The sequence below is a fragment of the Caloenas nicobarica genome, chromosome 4 (genome assembly GCF_036013445.1).
Source record: "Caloenas nicobarica isolate bCalNic1 chromosome 4, bCalNic1.hap1, whole genome shotgun sequence".
Taxonomy (NCBI): Eukaryota; Metazoa; Chordata; class Aves; order Columbiformes; family Columbidae; genus Caloenas; species Caloenas nicobarica.
In genome coordinates, this window is record NC_088248.1 from 35,448,447 (window position 1) to 35,468,618 (window position 20,172).

Here is a 20,172-nt window from a genome sequence, read left to right on the forward strand (position 1 = left end):
CTGAGATCCTGAGACCAGAACTAGAACCCTATACAGACAAGAGGAGACAACAGGATGGGAGGCAGGTATTGGTTAGGCAAGAAAGGCTGGCAGTGAGGTAAGCAGCCAGAGAGAGGAAAAGGCAAGACTGAGCAGAAAAAGGACTTCTGCTTGGTGGGGTGAGCACCCCGCTACAAAGCCAGAAGGAAGCAGTAGGTTGTCCTGGTGCTTACTGCCTCCTTGCAAAATGTCTCCTCCTGCTGCGTGACATCTCTGCTCAGAGTCTGGTAGTTAATGCCATTGGATCACCCCATCCTCTCAAACCCCGAAAGTCTGGAGAATTAAAGGTTTTGGACTCGTGATGCCACACAGTATCATGTTATGTCAGAGGAGAAGTGATTTCCTCTTTTAATATTCTAGGATGCTACCTGTATCAAAGCACATTATTAATTTTGCAAGCTCAGTGCTTAGGAATCAAGACGAAGCTTACAATCTTAATTTGTCCTATGTGCACAACACCGTGTTTTCTTCGTGCTATAGCTCCACAAGAACTTGTTCTTCATGTACTACATTTGTAGAAAGAATCAGAAACATATAGCAAACTATGCTGCCTGTGTAACCCCTTATCCATTCGCTGTGGAAGGTAAAATGTGAATGAGGCTGGGGATTATAAAACGATGGCCATGTGATGAAAGCGATGGAACTCTGCTGCAGAAAACTGAATTCTGTTCCTGTTTCTTGCCCCAAACAGTGATGCTCTAAATGCTTCATAAATGGACAATAATTATATGGCAGGTTTTCTAGTGTTTTGGCTTGATAAACCTGATGTGGCAGTGTTCATTTCGCAGCTGCCACTGAAATCTGTAAAAGCCGTGCTTGAATCTGTGAAGCTGACTCTGAAAATAGAAACCTAAAATTAGCAGAAACACTTGCCATACATATGTTAACATCTCAGCTCCTCATGCCATATTCTAAACTGTAATCAAAGCAGTCCGTGAGGACTTAAATATGGGATGTCTAGTTATTGTAGCCGTATGACCGAATTTAATATTGTAATTTATAAGTGGCTAGACCGTAGACTAAGCAGCAGCATGTCAGCAATCCATTAGAAGACTAATGAAAGTGTAGGCAAAATGTGTCTAGTGTTACATGGAGGTACATTTGCAGAAATGTATGAAATTTAAAGATATGTGGCAGAATTTGAGTGTATGCTGCCAACAACACAACTTTGGAGAATTTAACAGATATTTTAAAATAATACCAAGTTACAAAGGATTTAATTTTGCTAATCAGTTATGTCAACAATAGTTTTAAGTACTGGGATATGATCTTGTAAGTTACCAAAAAAAAAAAAATGGAGCCAGATTGTAATGTCCAGTAACAGACAGCTGTGCACCAATACTCTCTCTTCTCAGTTTGATCACTGTTGGAGCAAACCTTTCCTCCACCCAGCCCTGTGTCCTGCGTCATGTGCCATGCTTGAGATGAATCATGATAGTACTCCAATTTAAGCCATGTTTCAGAGCATGCTTTCATTTGTGTTGACAAGGAAAACTTGGTGTCAGGAATGGGCATCATTATGGGTGGATGTAGCTGGAGTGGGGTCAAAAGGAAGAGAAGGAGGAGCTATAGGCTATGCAGAGGCAAAATCCATCAGTAATCCATGCAAATGTATTTTTTAGCCAAACTGCATCTAAAATGGAGATGAACTTCTGAATGTAGTCTCTTATTACTTTTCTAACTTGATTGGGAAAAGTTAATATCCAGATAAGTTACACCTATGTCCTGCTAATGCACAATTTCTTTCTGTACATTAATAACTGTATAAAATCTAAAAGTTAGAATCTTAAAATCTATAAATCTTAATCTGTAGGCACATTTCTATATAACCTGCAAAAGAAGAAATAAGCCAGATGTCTCCAGTCATGGTTCAAGATCAGCTAACATTATTCACTCTAAGTCAGAAATCCTACTAGCTTGAGATAATTTCTGTTTTATGGCACTTTAACTGGAGTGTCACAATTTACACTGGTGAGTTAAGTTTACTCATAGTAAAATATAGTAGAGATTGGAAAACTTGTGGGTTTTAAATTGAACCAAATATTCATGAGTCAGAATCCAATAATAATGCATTTATTTAAGCACAGTGTTTGCAAATTCATTTTTCACATAATAGTCCCATGAGCTCTCCAAAATACTTTCAAATTATTTTACTTCAGAACAGAACAACAAAGGATTCAATTTTTATAATGCTTCAGGAGGGTGGAATCTCATAGATTTATAGGGCACAGCAACCTCCCTAATCTGAACTTGAGGTTCTGTATTAAATTTAAATTCCTAATAGTTAGAAATGGTTCTTAGTAACGAAAGTATGTGAATAAATAAAATTGATCAGATAATCTTGTCTCAGGCTCAGCAAGAAATAACATATTTTTATTGTTACAAAATTAATCTTAAGTATGCTTCAGAGCTTCATTTAAAGTTACGCTGGCTTAGTTCCATTGTAAGAACTATCATTAGAATCCTTCTAGCCTTTAATAAAGGCACAATGAATTAAAAAAAAAATTTTTTTAAATTATGTTTCATATTTCAAATACTTTGTACAAGGCTCCCAAAATGCTTTTTTTCCATTTCTTTCTCTGGTGTCTGAGATAGAAAAAGCTTACCTGAGAGTATTTTATGAAGATTTCTTTAAGATTGTGTTAGTTGGGAGAAGAGGAAAAATATTGTAGCTTCTGAAATTGTGACTGATGTGCAGCTTGCTTAGTCTAAGTGACCCTGTAGCAGAATAAGAGACCAAAGAGCAAAAGAAGATGGAGAAAGAGAAAATAAAACCTCCCACTGCTCTCTGTCAGGTTCTTTTCCTCAGCCTGTGGTCAGGCTGTTTATCAAATCTATTTCGCCATCATCAGTGCTGCAAAATATTCATTCTACCAGTCCGGAGTGGGTTTGTTTGTTTGTTTGTTTGTTTTCCTTATCACAAGAGCATACAAAAGATGGTGTGAAAGAAGTCACAGCTGACTCATGCAATTTTGAGTCGGGAGAATAAAAAGAAAAAAAAGGCGAAGACAGTTTTCTCTTTTTTAACTGAAGAAAAGTTCAGCAAAGAGTTTGTTAATTTAAATAATTTAGTTTTCATTAATCAGTGTTTTAGTTTTGCTTACTTATATATGACTGACTGGGTTAACTTGTGCAAAGCAACAAATCTGAAGTGAACTTCTTTACAGTAATCTCTAATTACTATCATTATGCATTTAAATTCAACACGCTGGTTACCTAGGTGAGGTGAATGATTGTTACTTGAGGGACATTAATTTATTGATAACCAGCTGTTCTTGATCCTCGTGGCTAAAGTACATTTTAAATTATCAGATTAAAAAACAAAAAAAGAAAAAAAGCTTAATTAGCTTACTACTAAGCATGTTATGAGATAACAGAAAAATGTAAGATAAATGGGAAATACTGCTAAATAATAAACTTTTTTCCCTAGGATTACATCAAAACATCAAAATTGACATGCCTGGTGTAAAGCTTAGAGATTTTTTTTTTCCTTTCATGCATGTCTTTAAATCATTAACTTTTACAAATGCAGTGTTTCAAAGGAGGAAAAAAATATTATTTGAAACAGACTTCTTTGATCTTTGGAGCTTGAAGAGCATGCCCAAATGCACTCCTCCATGGCTGGGAAGAAGAAAATCAGCTCCTGGGAGGGGAGTTTTCCTTGATTTTGGTGGCAGCCGTTGCCTTTTCTGGGTCTTTCAGGTGGGATGGTACTGACTAGTACAATGGATTTAATACATTTACATTAGTGCCTTCATTTTTGTTCTGTATCTAAGGCCACCCAAATAAAACCCTAGTGTTTCATATGTCCAGCTTCAGACTTGATATTGCACCAGTGTGAAAAAGATAGCAGTGAAATCAAAGGAGTTACACCAATGCAAAAGAACACTAGGGCAAAGGAAAGTGTACTTTAATGTATTTTCTATTGGAAATAATGTCAGAATACTAAGAATTTATTTCTAAACAGGCAACAATCAGGCATCATTTAAATTCTCTGTATTTGGGGAGAGGAAGAAAAGGGGAGTGACAGGAAGGTTTGACTCTGCTCGTTAACTTGTGTCTGTTAGAAATAGCGCTGAGGCCTCATCCTCTGAATAAAGTTCTTTGTACTTCATATTGGGGCTTTTCCAAATAATATTATCTCTTTCAGCTCTTTCTGTGCAACAGAACCTTTTTATTCTAAGTTCTATGTAAGCAGAACAAAAAGACAAATTAATAAAAGGTATGAGAGCCAAATCCTCTGGCAAGGTGCCACGTGACCAGTCTGAATTGCTCTACTGGCAGTTTCTGGCCCTGGAGCAGATTTATCTGGCAGTTATACAAAAAGGATCTTCCAGCACTGTAGCTGGATTAATTAGACTGAATTATCTGTGGCAAAACTGATAACTAACTTTAGTAATGTTGTTATGAGATTGGAGTCTGTATTTTCCAAAAGATACTACAAATTATCTGCTTTGGAAAATGCTTCTGAAATTAAAGCAATGTGAAACACACAGCAAGACATAATGGTACTATATGAAATCAAAATCCAAAATAACGACCAGATTGGCAGTCATAATATACACATCTTTTCTGCTGAAATCCTTTGCACTATATTGTGTTTAATGAAACAAAACATTTTATACAGTCAGCCATAAACTTATGTGTGTAGTTAAAGTACTACATATTCCCAGAATGACATCTAATATGGTCTACTAAAGATAAATGTAATGCAATAAAACTGAAAATGTAATTATGGCTGCAAGAGCGACAGCTAAAATACTAAAAATTGCTAGTGTTTTAGAAATGAAGCTGTTGCAACCATTTGGCATTCTGAATAAACAGCATTGTGTCACTTGCGCCTAATAAAATGTAACATTACAAACATTCCTACGCTATACAGATATTTAGAAAATGCTATATACATCAGAGCTGAACAATTAGCGAATGAGGAGAGGAGCAAATTACAGAAAAAGCAGTTGTAGTGATAACAGTTTAATTATACTCCTGTGGGGACCCTGTGCGGAAGTTTAATTCTTTTAAGCCACCGATGCTTTGTTTCAAGGATTAATGAATGATAAAGTATCTGTCACTGCTAAAGCAAGGTCTATTAAGGTCTACAGCTTTCGCCCAAGGAGTTATTCCAAATGTGTACATTAACAGCATTAAAGTTCAAGCGCATGAACTGGTTGGGTTTTTTTTTTAATTCTTGTATGAAACTAGAATCTACTTTCAATATCTATGGACAGTTTTTAAATGCTAATAAAAATAATTTTAATTGTATGGGATTCCCATTACATATTCACAGAAATCACTAGAAAGCATTTCCTAAATGAAGTTTCAAATTTAGGAGAGTCTTTATAAAATTACATGCTGAAAAAAAAAAAAATTCCGGCTGATAAAACTGTAATAAGTTATGTATACAAAACTTCATATTTCTATCCTGAAATGCACTAGACTAACTTCATTCTAGTATATAATAAATTGCTAAAAATTTCCCTTTTTTAGTAGGAAGAAGTTGAATAATCCAGAACAAAACCAGGAAAATTAATGTAAGACTGAACTAAATATTGTTCACTACTACGCATTTTTGTAACGGAAAAATTGAGATAAGTAATTTAAAAAAAAAAAAATCTTTTTAAGATTTTTCTTTTCTCTGCCGTTTGGTGATTCAGACGGTTCTGATCAGAGTTGGCCAACCAGTTGTCAATACTATTCTTTGTCAATCATTAATTAACCGTCTTTTAATTCAAAGGAATTCATAGTTATAAACTTGTTTTATACCCTTTTTATGATGATTTATCTTTTGAAAATAAAGGTTACAGGCCTAAGATGTCTCCTCTGTTATGCTATCTGTTTTTCAAAGCCTGTTCACATACACTTCAAATAACTTCCAGCAGAAAAGGAATTTTTTAATCCACTGTCATCTCGAAGTATTCCGGTTAGCAAAAAAATGATGGGCAAAATCAATTTCAACTTTAATGTTTTCTTTGTTGTCTCTTTCTATTTTAGCTGAAGAAGACATACTCCTTCAAAGCAAGCGTTTCAAATGAAAATTTTCAGTCCTCTTTCTCCAGCCCATTTTCCCCTGTGTCTGGAAGTACAGCAACTACAATTAGTTATGGGAGGGTAGGAAAAGTCCCACCATTAAATAACATTGCATTGGTCTATTTGAAAAACTTGGGGATTTGTAGGTAAAATAACTTTCCGTCATAGTAAGTACAGGATGGATTCTCCAGTACTGTGACAATTCCTCAGTCCTTGTCATTTAAGGACTCCTTTTCAAAAATAGTTGTATTTCCTCATCCCAAATACTTTTAAACTGATAACTTACTCAAAGTGAAGAAAAACATGTTACCTTATTTGGCCAATGGAATCTGAGAGTCATTTTGGACTCATTACAATGGCTCTTCATGTGATTCAAATTTTTGAGAATACAAAAATATTTTCTGGATGCTATGATATACCGTTATTTGAACCTATAAGCAATACAGTTGAGACCAGTGTGACTAGCAAGTACCAAGCAATGAATAATACTGCTTTGATTAGTTCAATTGTGTATGACTCAGTCTAATCAATGCAGTATTTTTCCCGTTACAGAGTCATATTCGCTTGTTTTACAGAAGCTACAAATAACTATGTTAAGTTTGTATTCTTCTAGTGCACATGTCCCTTATTTGGTTTGTCAAACGGTGTTTGCGACCCAATCTCTGTTTTCAAAACTTTGTGTCATTTTTCAAAGAATTCACAAAAAGTGTGAGTTTCATGAATCAATTTCATTTGAAGGAAAGCCGTGTTCTCCTGGGAATATCTTCCTCTTGGCTTTCTCAAATGCGTTCCCTCTTTTGACTTCATTTTATGAGAGCTTAAAGAGGGGCTGCTGTGTTCTTTCCCTAGTGATTCTGCAGAGGTCAGAGCCTTACCATTTTATACTAGATGACAACCCAATTCTTGCTTATTTCTTTAAAAAAAGGAAAGCAGTGGTAAATTAGTCTTATACGATAAAGAGTAGCAGGAAAAGAGTTATCCACTTTCTTCAAGCTAGAGGAAAGATCACAGATGCCTGTCTTAACAATAGATGCCTCAAAGCAGCAGGTCTGGACAATGACATGAATTCCTGATTCTTTTTTTTGGAAGCTTGAGAAGAATTGGGGGACAGAGGAGGACCCTAAGTACATGATAGTCAGAAACATATAATTTCCAGAATCATGAATCTGAGCTATTGGGTAGAACATTGTTCTTTATTGAGAGGGCAAACACCTTGTCAGAAAGATGTTTGTTTGTGGTTTTGCCATTTGTACTGCTACCGGTTCACCTATTTCTGTTCTATTTGTTCTAGAAAGCTTGAAAATACTTGAATGTTTATTCTGATCATTATGAGAAAAAAAAAAATGTTGGCACAGTAAAGCTGAAATGTATGAAATTCTCTCTGTCACCGAAAGGCAGGAGATAAATTTCTGTATAAGGTATACAAAGCAGAGATTTTTTTACTTGGAGAATCCGTAAAAGCAAACCTTCTGACGTAATCAAGTCTGTCATGGATTTATACTTTTCATCTTCACAACTGAGACCTAAACAAATCTGTCCTGAGTTCCACCTTTTCTCTAGTTTCTACCTTTGTAGCTAAATTCTTTATACACAATTTAAATTTTTTTTTAGTCTTCTTTTATCTATCAGTCTACATTTGCCATATCTCTGAAGGACATTTTTTTTTTTCTGTTGAGTACGTAAGATAAAAACATTGGGGCAAAACTCACTTGTTATAAAGGACAAATAATTTATATTAATTAAGCCATATTAAGGTTCAAGCTGATTATTTATATGGTTTGCTTGTGATACTTCTGTGTTATAGGGGATCTCTCGCTTTTACAATGCTAGTTTGGCAGTAAGAATCAAAGATGAGGTGTTCTGTCCTGGATGAGCTGTGAATGAGAACCTATAAAACAACAGAGGTATCTTTGAAGCTTGATACACATAGGAACAGAAACATAACCTATGGATAAAAGGAGTACAAAATAACGTTTTTCTTCTTGATTTGACATAAACATGAAACAGCCAGTGATTTGACATGATGAAATAATCATTCATCAATATTTTTTAGAGATACTCTGTCAGCTGCTAAAAAAAAAAAGAACAATGAAACAAGATACTGGAAGAGTGGTTCAGGTTTTTTATAGTGGAAAATCAATAGCAGATAGAATAGTTGACACCTTTAATACTACATGATAAAGGTAGCATGGTAGGTCACTATCTTGGCAAAATAAAGTCCAGTGTCAGTAAAGTTTGTGTTTGCAAAACAAGAAGCATAGTTTTTTGTTACTGTTGTTGCAGTGATATCTTTATCCATTTTCCTCACATAAAAGACACCATTTAAATTTCCTTGATCCAGAAGATAATTAGTTGAATATTATCTAGCATTTTACAGTGAATTTTACTGTCTTATCTCCTGTCTACCTTTGTTATCTTTGCCAAATATTTCCTCAGAGGGCTGGGGAGTTTTCCGTTCATAAATCTCCTGAAATCTGCAGGGTCCAAACTTCTGTCTTTTTTTGCATAAACAAAGTGATTTTAACAAGTCAATGAACAAAGACCAGTCTTTTCAGTGATTCAACTAGGATGGAGTCCTGAAGTGTTGATGCCTTGTTATTAATATCTTCTTTCCCAGGCAGATATTTGCATGCCGCGGTAATCCGACATAGCACAAAATGAGTAATGCAGAGATTCAGAATAGATATCATCAAGGCTATAAATTTACAGAGAATTCAAAACATTAAACACAGTGAGGGATTATTTACTCTTTCACAAAGAATGATTTCTAAACTCTAACAATAAATTCATTAATTAGTCCAGGGACTAATACTATTTGACTAATTTATAATATTTTTGGAAAATGATATCAGAACTAATTTAAAGGTACTGTGAGAAGATAAACACTATCGTTTGAAATGTAAACTGCGTTTAGATCAGATCCTCTAAGCACAAAGTTCAGCTCAGTCTGAATATGTCTCCAGTGTGTAGGGTAAAATGCTTGACAAAATGTAAGGGGTTGGTGGGGTTTTTTTCATTTATGTTTAATTTTTCTATATTCTTGTCTTTTACCAGGTATTTCAGTAGTTACTCAGATTGTGACAGGTGTTATGTAATAACATTTCTCATTAATGTGAGAAAGTTGTGTAAAAGATATATGTTTTGTCTTACGAAAATAGCCTGGAAAAATAGTGGCATGTTTCAGAAGTGGCAATTTACTCTCTGAACAAGAATCACATCACAGTTAATGAAGGTTGTATGGAGTATTTCAAGTACTGTAAGACAGCAATGAAACTTAAAATGTAATTTATGTTGGAATTTTTATCTCAATTTTTTGGTGACAGTATCCACTAAGTCAAATGCTAGCTCTAATGACGAAGCGATATTCCTTTTTGAAAGCACTTCAGAAATTAAATTAGCAGGCCCTTGCAGAATGGTACTTTACTAGGCAGGCTTACTGAAGCTTTGGGAGCGCAAAGAACGTTCTGTGCTGATGGTGCTTTCCTCCATTTCTGATATATTGGAGACGGAACAAATAGCATTCCAGAGTAATTTAAAACTCTCTCCATTGTATGCTCCTGGGAAGCTGATCTGGTATGACAAGAAATCTGAGTTGGGACCCTGCAATTCATTACAAAAGCAGTAGATCAGTTGCGCTTATCCTGGAAAAAGTGATGATGGCAGAATTTGTCCCTCAGGTGTGTTGGAGGGACTGGTAAAGCATCATACATTTGCAGATGTGGGTGACAGGAGCTACTGTATTGCAGAGAACTGAGGAACAGAGGACAAGCTGAGTCCTCCAGCTGCACTGGCGGTCCCTCATCAGCATCTCTCTACACTTTCCCTCAGCACTGCTTGAATGAAGTTCCCATATTCTGTGAAATTACTTCCTATAAAGCATGGGTTTAGCAGGACAGCATCTGTGTATATAAACTTCAGACTAATAGATTCCGAACAATATATCCAAATTATTTGAAGCGGGCTGACAACTCTTCCAAAGGATTCGTAGCAGCACCTTTGTGTCATCTTACTCATTCTTCAGCAAAACCACATCATAGACTTGATCTTACTTTCCTTGTTCTTTGAACCTTGATCAGTTTACATGTAGTAATTGCTTTCAAATTAGAATAGATTTAAAAATCTGTAATTCTGACTTTGTATAAAGAGGACTTATCTCTCTGGGTCTAAAATTTCAGCACAAATTAATACAATCCATATCTGCACAGCTTATCTGGTATATTGCTATAACAAATTAATTTCTAGTGTGAAGCAATTCTTTTAAAGAGTGGCCTTAGGTCATTTGTCTTGTATGATTAGCATTTCCAGCTTAGTTGCTTTATATCAAAGCCAATTTTAGTTAGCTGACAATATAAATGTTTCGTGCCAAGGTAACAGGTACTTAATATATTATTGTAAGTGCATGTCCAATGAACTAATACGAATTTATCACTTGATATTCACATTCAAATGCAAATTACTATTTATAAAAGCATAATCTGAATGATTATTAAACATCAACAGCATATCTTAAGGTAAGCATACTCTTTTTGTTTCTGTTTAGTCATCTGTGACTCTTTGGAAGATCATGTTTATGGAGTTGGAGTCAGGTGCCCCTTGGGCTACTTCCCATGTGGCAATATCACCAAGTGTTTGCCTCAACAGCTTCACTGTAACGGTGAGGATGACTGTGGGAATCAGGCCGATGAAGACAACTGTGGTATGTGGCTGAGACCTTTCTTCATGTCTAACACCTGAAACCCACGCACTGCTCACACTAATTTGAGAGCTGCAGAGTGTTATGAATAGGAAAGTTAAATGTTTTGCAGAAGATACAGTAGGTATTTGGTTTAGATAATAAAGCCACCTAACAAACCAGTTGCTAGGAAGGAAGGGCCACATTTTTGTTTGTGTATGGTATCAATTTATCCCATTTTTATCCCTGTTTTGAACTTGTTTGCATATGTCATTTTGGTGTGTACAAATGGATGTACATGATCCAGCAAAGACCTCTGCTGAGGAAAGGTGGACGTATGAACTAACAGAGTTTCTGCTGAGTTTAATGTGAGTTTCAAAACTGCTTGGGAGATGTAATTCAGAATATTTTTCAGAAATCTTTTATGTCCTAACCCAGGAGAAAAACCATAACTGTATGAGTATGCTGTATGAGCTGTACTGCTACCAGACTTCAGGGTTTGGAAATGTCAGAGTCTGAGGGAATACAGACCATCAGGCTACCACTGTCTGCTGCTGTCATCCTTGTCACTCATGGCCCCACCGGCCGGCAGCTGTGAACTTGACTTGGTTCACAAGCTTTATTTACCCTGGCTGCAAACTGAGTAGGGCGAGGGCATGGGCTCTGCAATGGCACTTACCTGTCCGTGCTGCGGATGTGTGAGCGTGGCCCTGGCACAGCTTTGGTCTGTGCTGAGCAGCATCTCTCACGCTGCCTGGGCACAGCTCAGAGGGTGGCACAGACCTGAGATACTTTGGGAAAGGCCTCCCTGGATTTTGAGAGAAGAGAGCTTAGACATTTGGTTGAAAGCTGTCACTGCAGGGAGAGAAAGGCAGCACTTGCACATTTTATTTGCCAGTATTGTCAGCATACTAACAGCCTGGATAGTTTCAGAACTACTGATCCATGGCAGCTGGGGAAACTAGACTTCCTATTCCTTAGCAGTTTGCCTGTAGCCATGGAGGGCAGCCAGATGTATAGAGCCCTGCCTCACATGCTGCCTCCAGTGAGACTTTCAAGCTATGTAGACTAAAATAAATTTTCTGAAAAAATTTCAAACAAAATATGGTAAAGGCATTTTTCAAAACTGTTCTCAGCAAAGTCAATTATGTTTTGAAAATAGTTGTTCTCATTGTATATATGTGAAGCTGATTTTTGTGCATATCTGCAGTATCTTATTCTTATGCCCATCAAATTTCAGCATCTTACTTCACATGAAAGTCGCTTTTGATTAGAACCCCATATAACAGACCTGCAGCTTTTCCCAGTTTTATGTCATTTGCTGGTGCCATAAACATACTTTCCATTGACAGTAGTCAAAATCCTCTTGTTCTGTTATTCTTCTGTAGTTATCTTGCCCATTGGTGACAGAAATTGCTGACAGTGGTCCTCTCGTGTTTAAATGCAAGCACCATAAACTGTTGTTTTATCCATGTTTCATTTCTAGTACTAGAAAGTCTAATGTACAAGGACTTGCTGAAAATGTGCAGCTCGATCAAATGGTAATTGGAATTTACACAGTTTCATGATGAGATGTACAAGACAGTATAGCCTGCAAGACAATTCAGCTGTGATATTAAATCCTCTTCTGGGTATAGTGATTCAAGAATGAGCTGGCTGCAATTTCTGAAAGCCTAAATTACAAAAGATTAAGAGTCATTGTATTGACTTACCGGGAGAACTACACTGTTAGTGTTTTTCTCATATCTTGTCAGTGTTTTTCTCATATTCTCATTCAGGAATGCATGCTGTGTGTAATGCATTAAGGTCACACTCAGCAGTAATGTTTTCTCAAATACTGGTGTTGCAGTCTAACTTCATTGTTTGAATAAAGGAAGAGTTGCTTCCTTGCCCGAGAATATGAATGCCCTGGTGAGATTTTCTTCAATGTCCCTACACGGTAGTCAGTGTGAGGATCTTTGGGGGACAGGTCTGTTTTGTGACTATTCATCTTCCTTAAAATCCAGGAAAAGAAGCCTCATTGATTAGCTCCTAAGACAAAGAAACTACCTGGCTATCTTTTCTGCTGCAGTTTCCCAGGGCCACTTCAGTACGCCTGCCTTATGCCAGCAGTCATATTTGGTTCCTTCTAAGTATTTTTTTAAATTTACAACTAGTTTTCGGTTGAAGTCATTGCTCCCGGTTACAGGAAAGCAATTCAAAGTGATATTATTCCAGTGTAGTAATTGTTTCATGCAGTACCGTTGGAAATTTTAATCTTAACCACAAGGTAGTCTATTTATCTCAACTTTTAAATTCTCGCACATTTTCATCTTGCATAAATTTGAACTGGAGCTTTGAGGTGGCCAGTCTACAACATTCAACCCAGCAGGTGTGGGGAGGGAAAAAATTAGTGTAGACTACAAAAGGAATTCAGAATTGTATTTATTTATTTATTAATGCTTGTGTCTCAACCATAGCTAGGTAAAGTAGCTGCTTTACTAATTATTTTTTTCAGTAATGAAAAAACACTATCTTAAGCCTAAAGAAAAATGTTATAGTGAAGAATTGCATATATCCTATGTACAAACCAGTATTATAACATAAGGAAACACAAAGCAAAATTCTGTTATGGACAGTGGTTTTCCGATGAAGAAGAAAAGAGAGGGACAGGGGAACCCAAACAAACACAGGAGGGAAAAGGAGAAGAGGAAGGAAGGAAAAAAAAAAAAAGCACTTTCAATACAAGCTTCTAAGTGTGTTGAAAATTAACAGCAGCTGCGATTACTGAAATAGCACTTTTAAGAGACATCAGTGAACGAAACAGGCAGAGAAGCAACTAGCATAAAAAGCATAGTAGATCTTCCAAGAGAGTTACTTTATAAAAGTCTTTAAAGGTCCTTGAAACAAAAAGGCATCGATGCAGAAGAGATCAACACAACAGGAGTCTCTGAAAATACTGAAACTTGTCACTCCAACCATCTTGTAGCAATTCAGTCCCTTTCCTCTTTTAATGAGTGAAGTTCTCTTGTTCCCCACTTAATTCCTATAAAGATATTTATTGTTGTAACCTTTGAGATGATTTGCAGTATTAGGTCTGTTTCGTGCACTGCGTGTCTGATAACAGCACAACATGATTATACATTTTTCAAACTAAACTAAATCCTCACTGAGAGATATGTTTTCAGACGTCGCCATCGCCATTCACTTCCAACCCAGGCACATAAAGATTGGCTTCATGGTGCTTTCTTCAAATCTCCTTCCTCCTTCACTTCCACCATGCTCTCCATGTCAAAATAATAGACATAAAACTAAGGTCTGCAGCTAAATTTTGTATCACTGAGACTGAATATTTGTTTTTCCTGGGTGATCTTCTAAGATCTTTGTTGCAACTGACCCTAATATTCCAGCCATTTTGCTGGATAGTCAGCATGATTTGTTCATCCTAACTCCAAATTAGCTGTGATGCTGATATGATGCCAGTTCTTGGGGAGAAGCCTCCCAGTAAATTGCATTGTATCTTACCTCAAGTTTCTTGTTCCAAAACCACCCACCAGCTCTTGAATTTAGTTTGGTACAAAGTTGTAAATGGAGAAATACAGAAACATAATCAGATCTCAAAAGGTACTGAGCTTTTCTCCTTTCAGGGGGATCTCTGGACTTTACATCCTACCTGGCCAATTTGAAAGCATATTTTACGATATGTCTTGAAGTCTAAGATTAAGCCCTACTGCTTTGTTTCTGACACATTTAGCACTATGTGTCAGCATTCTGTAGTTGCAAGTTCTGAGAATCCTTTGGATGTAAAGTGCAGGTGCACTGATTTCTTTAAAAATAGTCCTGCTTTCAGATTTTAAAGTTATTCCTCACTTCCATTAGGGTTTGATAGTACTCAAACATGCAGTCAAAAATCTGTCTAGCTCTTGGATTTATGATGTTTTGTTCTAATTTAAAATGCAAACAATAATAGTGACGTGAAATCTTCAGTCATGCTACCTGGGGTTTTGACCACAAACATGTCTTTTAAAGCAAGGCTGAACCTGGTGAAAACTGACCTGGACTAACTCCACTAAAATCAGTGGAAAGGCTCCCAGTGTCTTCAGTGAGCAAAGAATCATAACTTACCTAAATTAGGAAACTAATTAAAATCTCAGATGCTTAAAAAAAAAAAAACAACATTTGTGACTGTCACCATTTGATTGCAGGGCAACAATAAACCATGGCAGATGCTTTGTTAACCCCCTCCCCTTCCCCACACCTAGCCCCCACTCCCCACTAAGGAAAGGCAATAGGAGGGCAAAGAGAGGGAGAGGAACTGCAAGTTGGAAAAAGTTTAAAATGTTTTACTAATGCTACTAATAAAATAGAGAAAATAATAGAAAATATACAAAACCAATCTTGAATTTCCCAGCTCCACACTGCTTCAGCAGCTGCAGGGCAGGCACCCAAAAGTCCTGGGTTGGAATCCACAGCAAACTGGAACTGGATTCGAGGATGCAGGGCCTGTCACTAGGCCTCAGCTCACAGGGACGGCAGACAGGGTCCTCTCCAGGTGCCGGCCATAGTCGAAGAGAGAATGAGGCCCTCGTGATCGCCCACTTTTATATGGTGTTATGACATGGATGGGATGAAATACTTAGTTGGTCAGTTTTAGTCACCTGTTCAGTTCGCTCCTCCTTGCTTATGGGACGTGCATTCTCATCAGCGACCATGCGTACCATTGCTATGTCTGGAAAAACATGTATCCAACTTCAGAAAAGTGCAGTTACTTAGAAGAACTTAGCCGAAAGAAAAATTCGCTAAAAGAGAAACTTGTTTTGTTTTTAACAAAACCAGGACGGTGACTCATATGCCAGCCTTCCTAAATAGTACTGGATAACACTGTCTGGGAGCACTGTGCTAGCAGTGATTTTTTTAGTTGTTTGTTTGTTTTTTCCCTAGATGAGATGAAGAAATCTAGGTTGTGACCTCCTGCAACTTGTCACAGAAATGGGAGATATAGTATCTTCCCATGCAGTCTGTATACATAACTCTAATGAGTAAATGACTTGATTCTTCTTTTCTTAAAATTAGTTAGGAATTGAGTAGATATAGTTTATAATTTATTTAAAATTACAGTTACTGCCATTTCACGCTACTGAATAGCTCTCATGCTTCTTTTCAAAACTGAAATTGTTGAAATAGGTTCTTCATTTATTACTAGTAAATTCCTAGAGGAAATAGTTATGTGCAAATAACGCAGGTATAAGTCATATTTAGAATAAAATTATGACGATGTAAGAATTGTTAAAAATGCGAAAAACAGAATTCTTATTAATTTCAAAACCAAAATCATGTTCATTGGGCCTAACCTGTTGCACCTCTGTAGACTGGATTGTTTCACTGTGAATGGGGCATTAAAACACCAGCAACTACTGTTACATATTTGACTACCACTCTATATACTAGCAATAATAAAAGGGGAATGGAAGGAACCCATGTTAGAGTGTTTCATTTTATCTTTTTTCACAAGCAGGGTCTTTAATTATGTAGAGTAGTTAATGGAACAAAGTAGCCTGAGCTATTTTGAGAGCACAAGTTTCCTTAGTGTTTAGAAATTTGGCTTCTGGACAATTTTGCTGATAGTTCTGCAAAATTGTTTTTTTGGCAGTTAAGCAGTGGTTGTAGTGTGTCTGCATTTGTTTTTTAATCACAGTGTCATAGCCACATTTTTCCAGTCCAGTGAAGCAAGAACAGGCTTGCAGATTTAATTTAAGATGTTTCTGACTCTCCGGAGGAGTTCTTCACTGGCTAAATATATTTACTATTGTGTTGTTCCCATGCCTAAGAGGTCTCTGAACAAAAGGCAGCATTCAGCTCCCCAATTGCAAAGTTCATTTTTACATGTTTGTTAAGGTCTGTCTAGCTCGTAGACTGGAAATCACAGACACAGGTTTCTGAAAAAAACAGGGCAGGGAGCGGCTGTTTGAAGTCTTGCACCTATTTAACTCTAAAAGCAAAGGCCTCGTCTGTTACTGTGTGACAGGCAGTCATCCGGTGACTGGCTTGCCTTATTTAATAAGTTACACCATACTGTCTCTTTTTTAAAAGGACCTATAAAATTCAACAGGATGAAAGTAATACTAATCTACATAGATGTCGTGCTGTTTTCATATATGTTTCTTTGAAGATCTATAAACTTACAGAGAATTATTACAGTTCTGTAGATTCATTAAATCATCTTCTAGATTTCCATAGCAGAACCTAAATTTCTATGAGATGTTTCAAAACAACTGTACAAAAGATGTATATTTTAATATTACAAGATTACTCATAAGGGATGAGAAATTTCAGAAGGTCTGAATTTCCCATTTTTGCCTCACCACATTGCAGAGGATCTTGACAACTTCTATTTCAAATTAATACTAATAATGAATAATGTTATAGTTAGTCTCATCTTTTCCTGGCATGGCATTTTTTCCATCATATTTAAAGTGTGAGATTTAAATATATGAGACACCATTCTGTTTTGAGGCCTAGACAGTAAATTCTGTTTATGAGGCAAAAAGAGAACACTTGGAAGTCAACGGCATGCTTAAAATGTAGCAAATATTTGACAAAGGATCAGATTTTCAATCTCTACATGGAAATTTTTGTATATGGCCCAACTTAATTTTTGCTGCCATTGCCATTCATCCACAGCATACAGCACTGAAGTAATCAGGATGTCCAAATATCAACAAATAGAATAGTTTTGCTGAAGCTCTAGAGGCTTTTAATCAATTTCATTATTGAGATCTTTATTTTTGATAACTGAAAGGAATGTTCACATTTCACTAGACTTGTGTCTCTTCTGGTCTGCACTGTAGTGACTTGCTGCTAAGCTAGGGGAACTTTAACTGAAGGTTTTATAGATATATTCATGCTATTAGCTCATTTTAATTTATTCTGTCACATTTATTTTAAAAATCACAAATGCTTCAAGAAAAACAGGAGATAAAACTGGATTAATCTATAAAGATTAAAAGTATTGTTGTATAAACTGGAAAATTCCCCTATGCAAGTGTTTCACAGGAATAAAGATCCACTATTGAGAAGACATCTTTTGGAAATTTGAGCCTGCCTACTTTCTTAAAAGTTGCACTGGATTAATTAAGTTATTTTACAATCAAGAGTAAACTTGTGTTTGCATGTGATCTAGCTCATCCAGAAAAGTGTAAACCTTATTTGAATTTATTTAATTCCTGTCTGTTTTTCTGTGACTGCATTGTCACATAGAAGTAGGCAAGCTACATTTCAATGAATCAGCAGGTACAGGATGCAGTCAATGTGTAGTGGCACACAGCTTGATGTGAGGTAAATTGCCTTTCCCTTGACTGGTAGGCATCCAGTTTTAGGTTCTTCAGTTTTTTCCACTTGGGTATGTGAATTGAGACTGTGGAATTTAGTCCCAGAGTTGAATGCTCCAGGCACTGTAACACTCCACTTCGTAAAATCTCAGTTTGGTTTTGGTCTCACTGTAAGTTATTAGACTGTATCAGTATGTCCCAACACTATGGAAAACGGCAATTATATTCCTTCGTCTCTAAACACTTTAAAGGAATTACTTCTTGTCTTAAGGACACAGGTTTTCCTTGTTGTACTGAAATCTGTCTTTGTGAAAAGCCTGAAGTCATTTCTTACATCAAGAGAAAGTATATTTGAACAATTGGCAGAAAGAAATAAGTCTACGGGTTATGACCACCAACAGCAAAGGCAAAATCAGAGGGTGACACAGTGTCTCTTTAGAGTGCTTATGCATTTAACTGATAGCATTTCTCTGCATAATAACCCATGACGACATGGCCAAGAGAAGGGGAAAGTCGTATAAATAACATCCTTTTCAGAAGCTCCAACCTAAATAAAATATGTACAATAAATTGAGTAAAGCTGATATTTTCTTGGATCTGTCACTGAACAGATTATTCAAGTCTGTAGTTTGCCAGGATTAATATACTCTTTCTCATTTTCTTTCCCATCAGAAATATGGTAATTGACAACTTTTAGCAAGGAACAGTGTTTTAATCCAGTGGGCAGATAAGTCCTGTTTACAATTACTTATTTCACTTATCCCATGCATGTAAATACTTGCTGTTGCCTTGTTTTCTCAGATCTCATTTTTACAGAAGTGCAGCCAACATAATTTGTTTTAGAACTGGCTCAGGAAAAAGTAATTTCTCATCTGAGCTGTACTCCCCCAAGTGATAGATTTGGGATTTCAAGACCAGTACTATTAGCATTCATTTCTTAAAGCATTTGGAGAACCTCGTCTCAACAGAGGTAAACAGGTCACAAACCTACCATATGAACTTCAAATGATCACGATGTGATTTACAGTTCTGGCATTGAGCGCTTCACCAAACACTTGTACTAAATATAGTTATTTACGCAATACATTCTTCTCGGATTTGACAAAACAATTTGTATAAAACTAAAGACTGCCCCAGGCTTGGGCGCAAAACTTGGCCCAAAGCAAACATTTCTGAAGGTCAGAAAACTTTGAATAACTTGTTTTGTCATATTCAGATATGCCTTTGTATTTCTAGTAGAAGGCAGAAAAATCAATGCCATGAGAAAAGCCTGTTGTTTCAAATGAACTGACCAGAAACTCCAGACAACTGGAATGCTTCCAGTACAAAATAATCTATCTTCTCCTTCCTCTGTGCTTTTTTCCCCCTTTCTCTTTTATGGCCACCCAAAAATACACAGCTGCCTCTCAACTTCCTGGAAAACTCTGGAGAACTTCCCGTTTGCGGTGACCTGGTCCCTCCTTCCCATCAGTGTAGGAAGCAGTGCTCATCCTTTTTCTCTGTAGATGTGAACCACAGTTGTGGTCACCTCTTGTACGCACTTTGTCACATGGCAAAGCATTAAAAAAATACTAAAATGTGGAATAAAATCTCTATCCACTCTCTAGTGTCAGAGGCAGGGAAATGCAGAAAAATGATACTTTATATATTCTTTGGCTCATGGGAGGATTAGAATTTATGGCTTTAAACTATATATTCAGAATCTGTGGTTAGGTGTCCAAAATTTTCTATGAATGTAATTACAAATCAGAAAGTCCACAAATATTTTGAGACTCTATTCCTGCCTGGGGCAGTCTTTAGTTTTATACAAACTGTTTCATCAAATCCCAGAAGAATGTATGGTGCAAAATATTTATTTGGTATTATTATACTCCAAGAATAATCTCATTTTTAGCATATCTTTACAAATTTATGTTTAAAAATCCACGGTGAAAGATTGTTTTCTCCTTAAGTCTCCTTTCTGCTGCATGCATTATATTCGCACTAGTTTCTTCAGATCCCAGTTGCTGGGCCCAGTCTAGCAAATTAAATTCAGTCGTTGTGGTCCAGTTACATATTCAGAAACAGTGATAGGGGGCAACTTCATTACATCCCTAACAACAGGGCAGTAGGTTTGTAAGGTTCTCA

The 20,172-nt window shown here is 36.6% G+C and overlaps 1 protein-coding gene across 1 annotated transcript in view; it reads left to right on the forward strand.

Annotated features, from left to right (window-relative positions):
• Window positions 1–20,172, forward strand: part of RXFP1 (relaxin family peptide receptor 1) — a 77,116-nt gene that overhangs the window by 37,960 nt on the left and 18,984 nt on the right. The window contains exon 2 of the mRNA XM_065634886.1: window positions 10,607–10,762. Within this exon, the coding sequence (XP_065490958.1) occupies window positions 10,607–10,762 (156 nt within the window). The remainder of the gene's footprint in view (window positions 1–10,606; window positions 10,763–20,172) is intronic.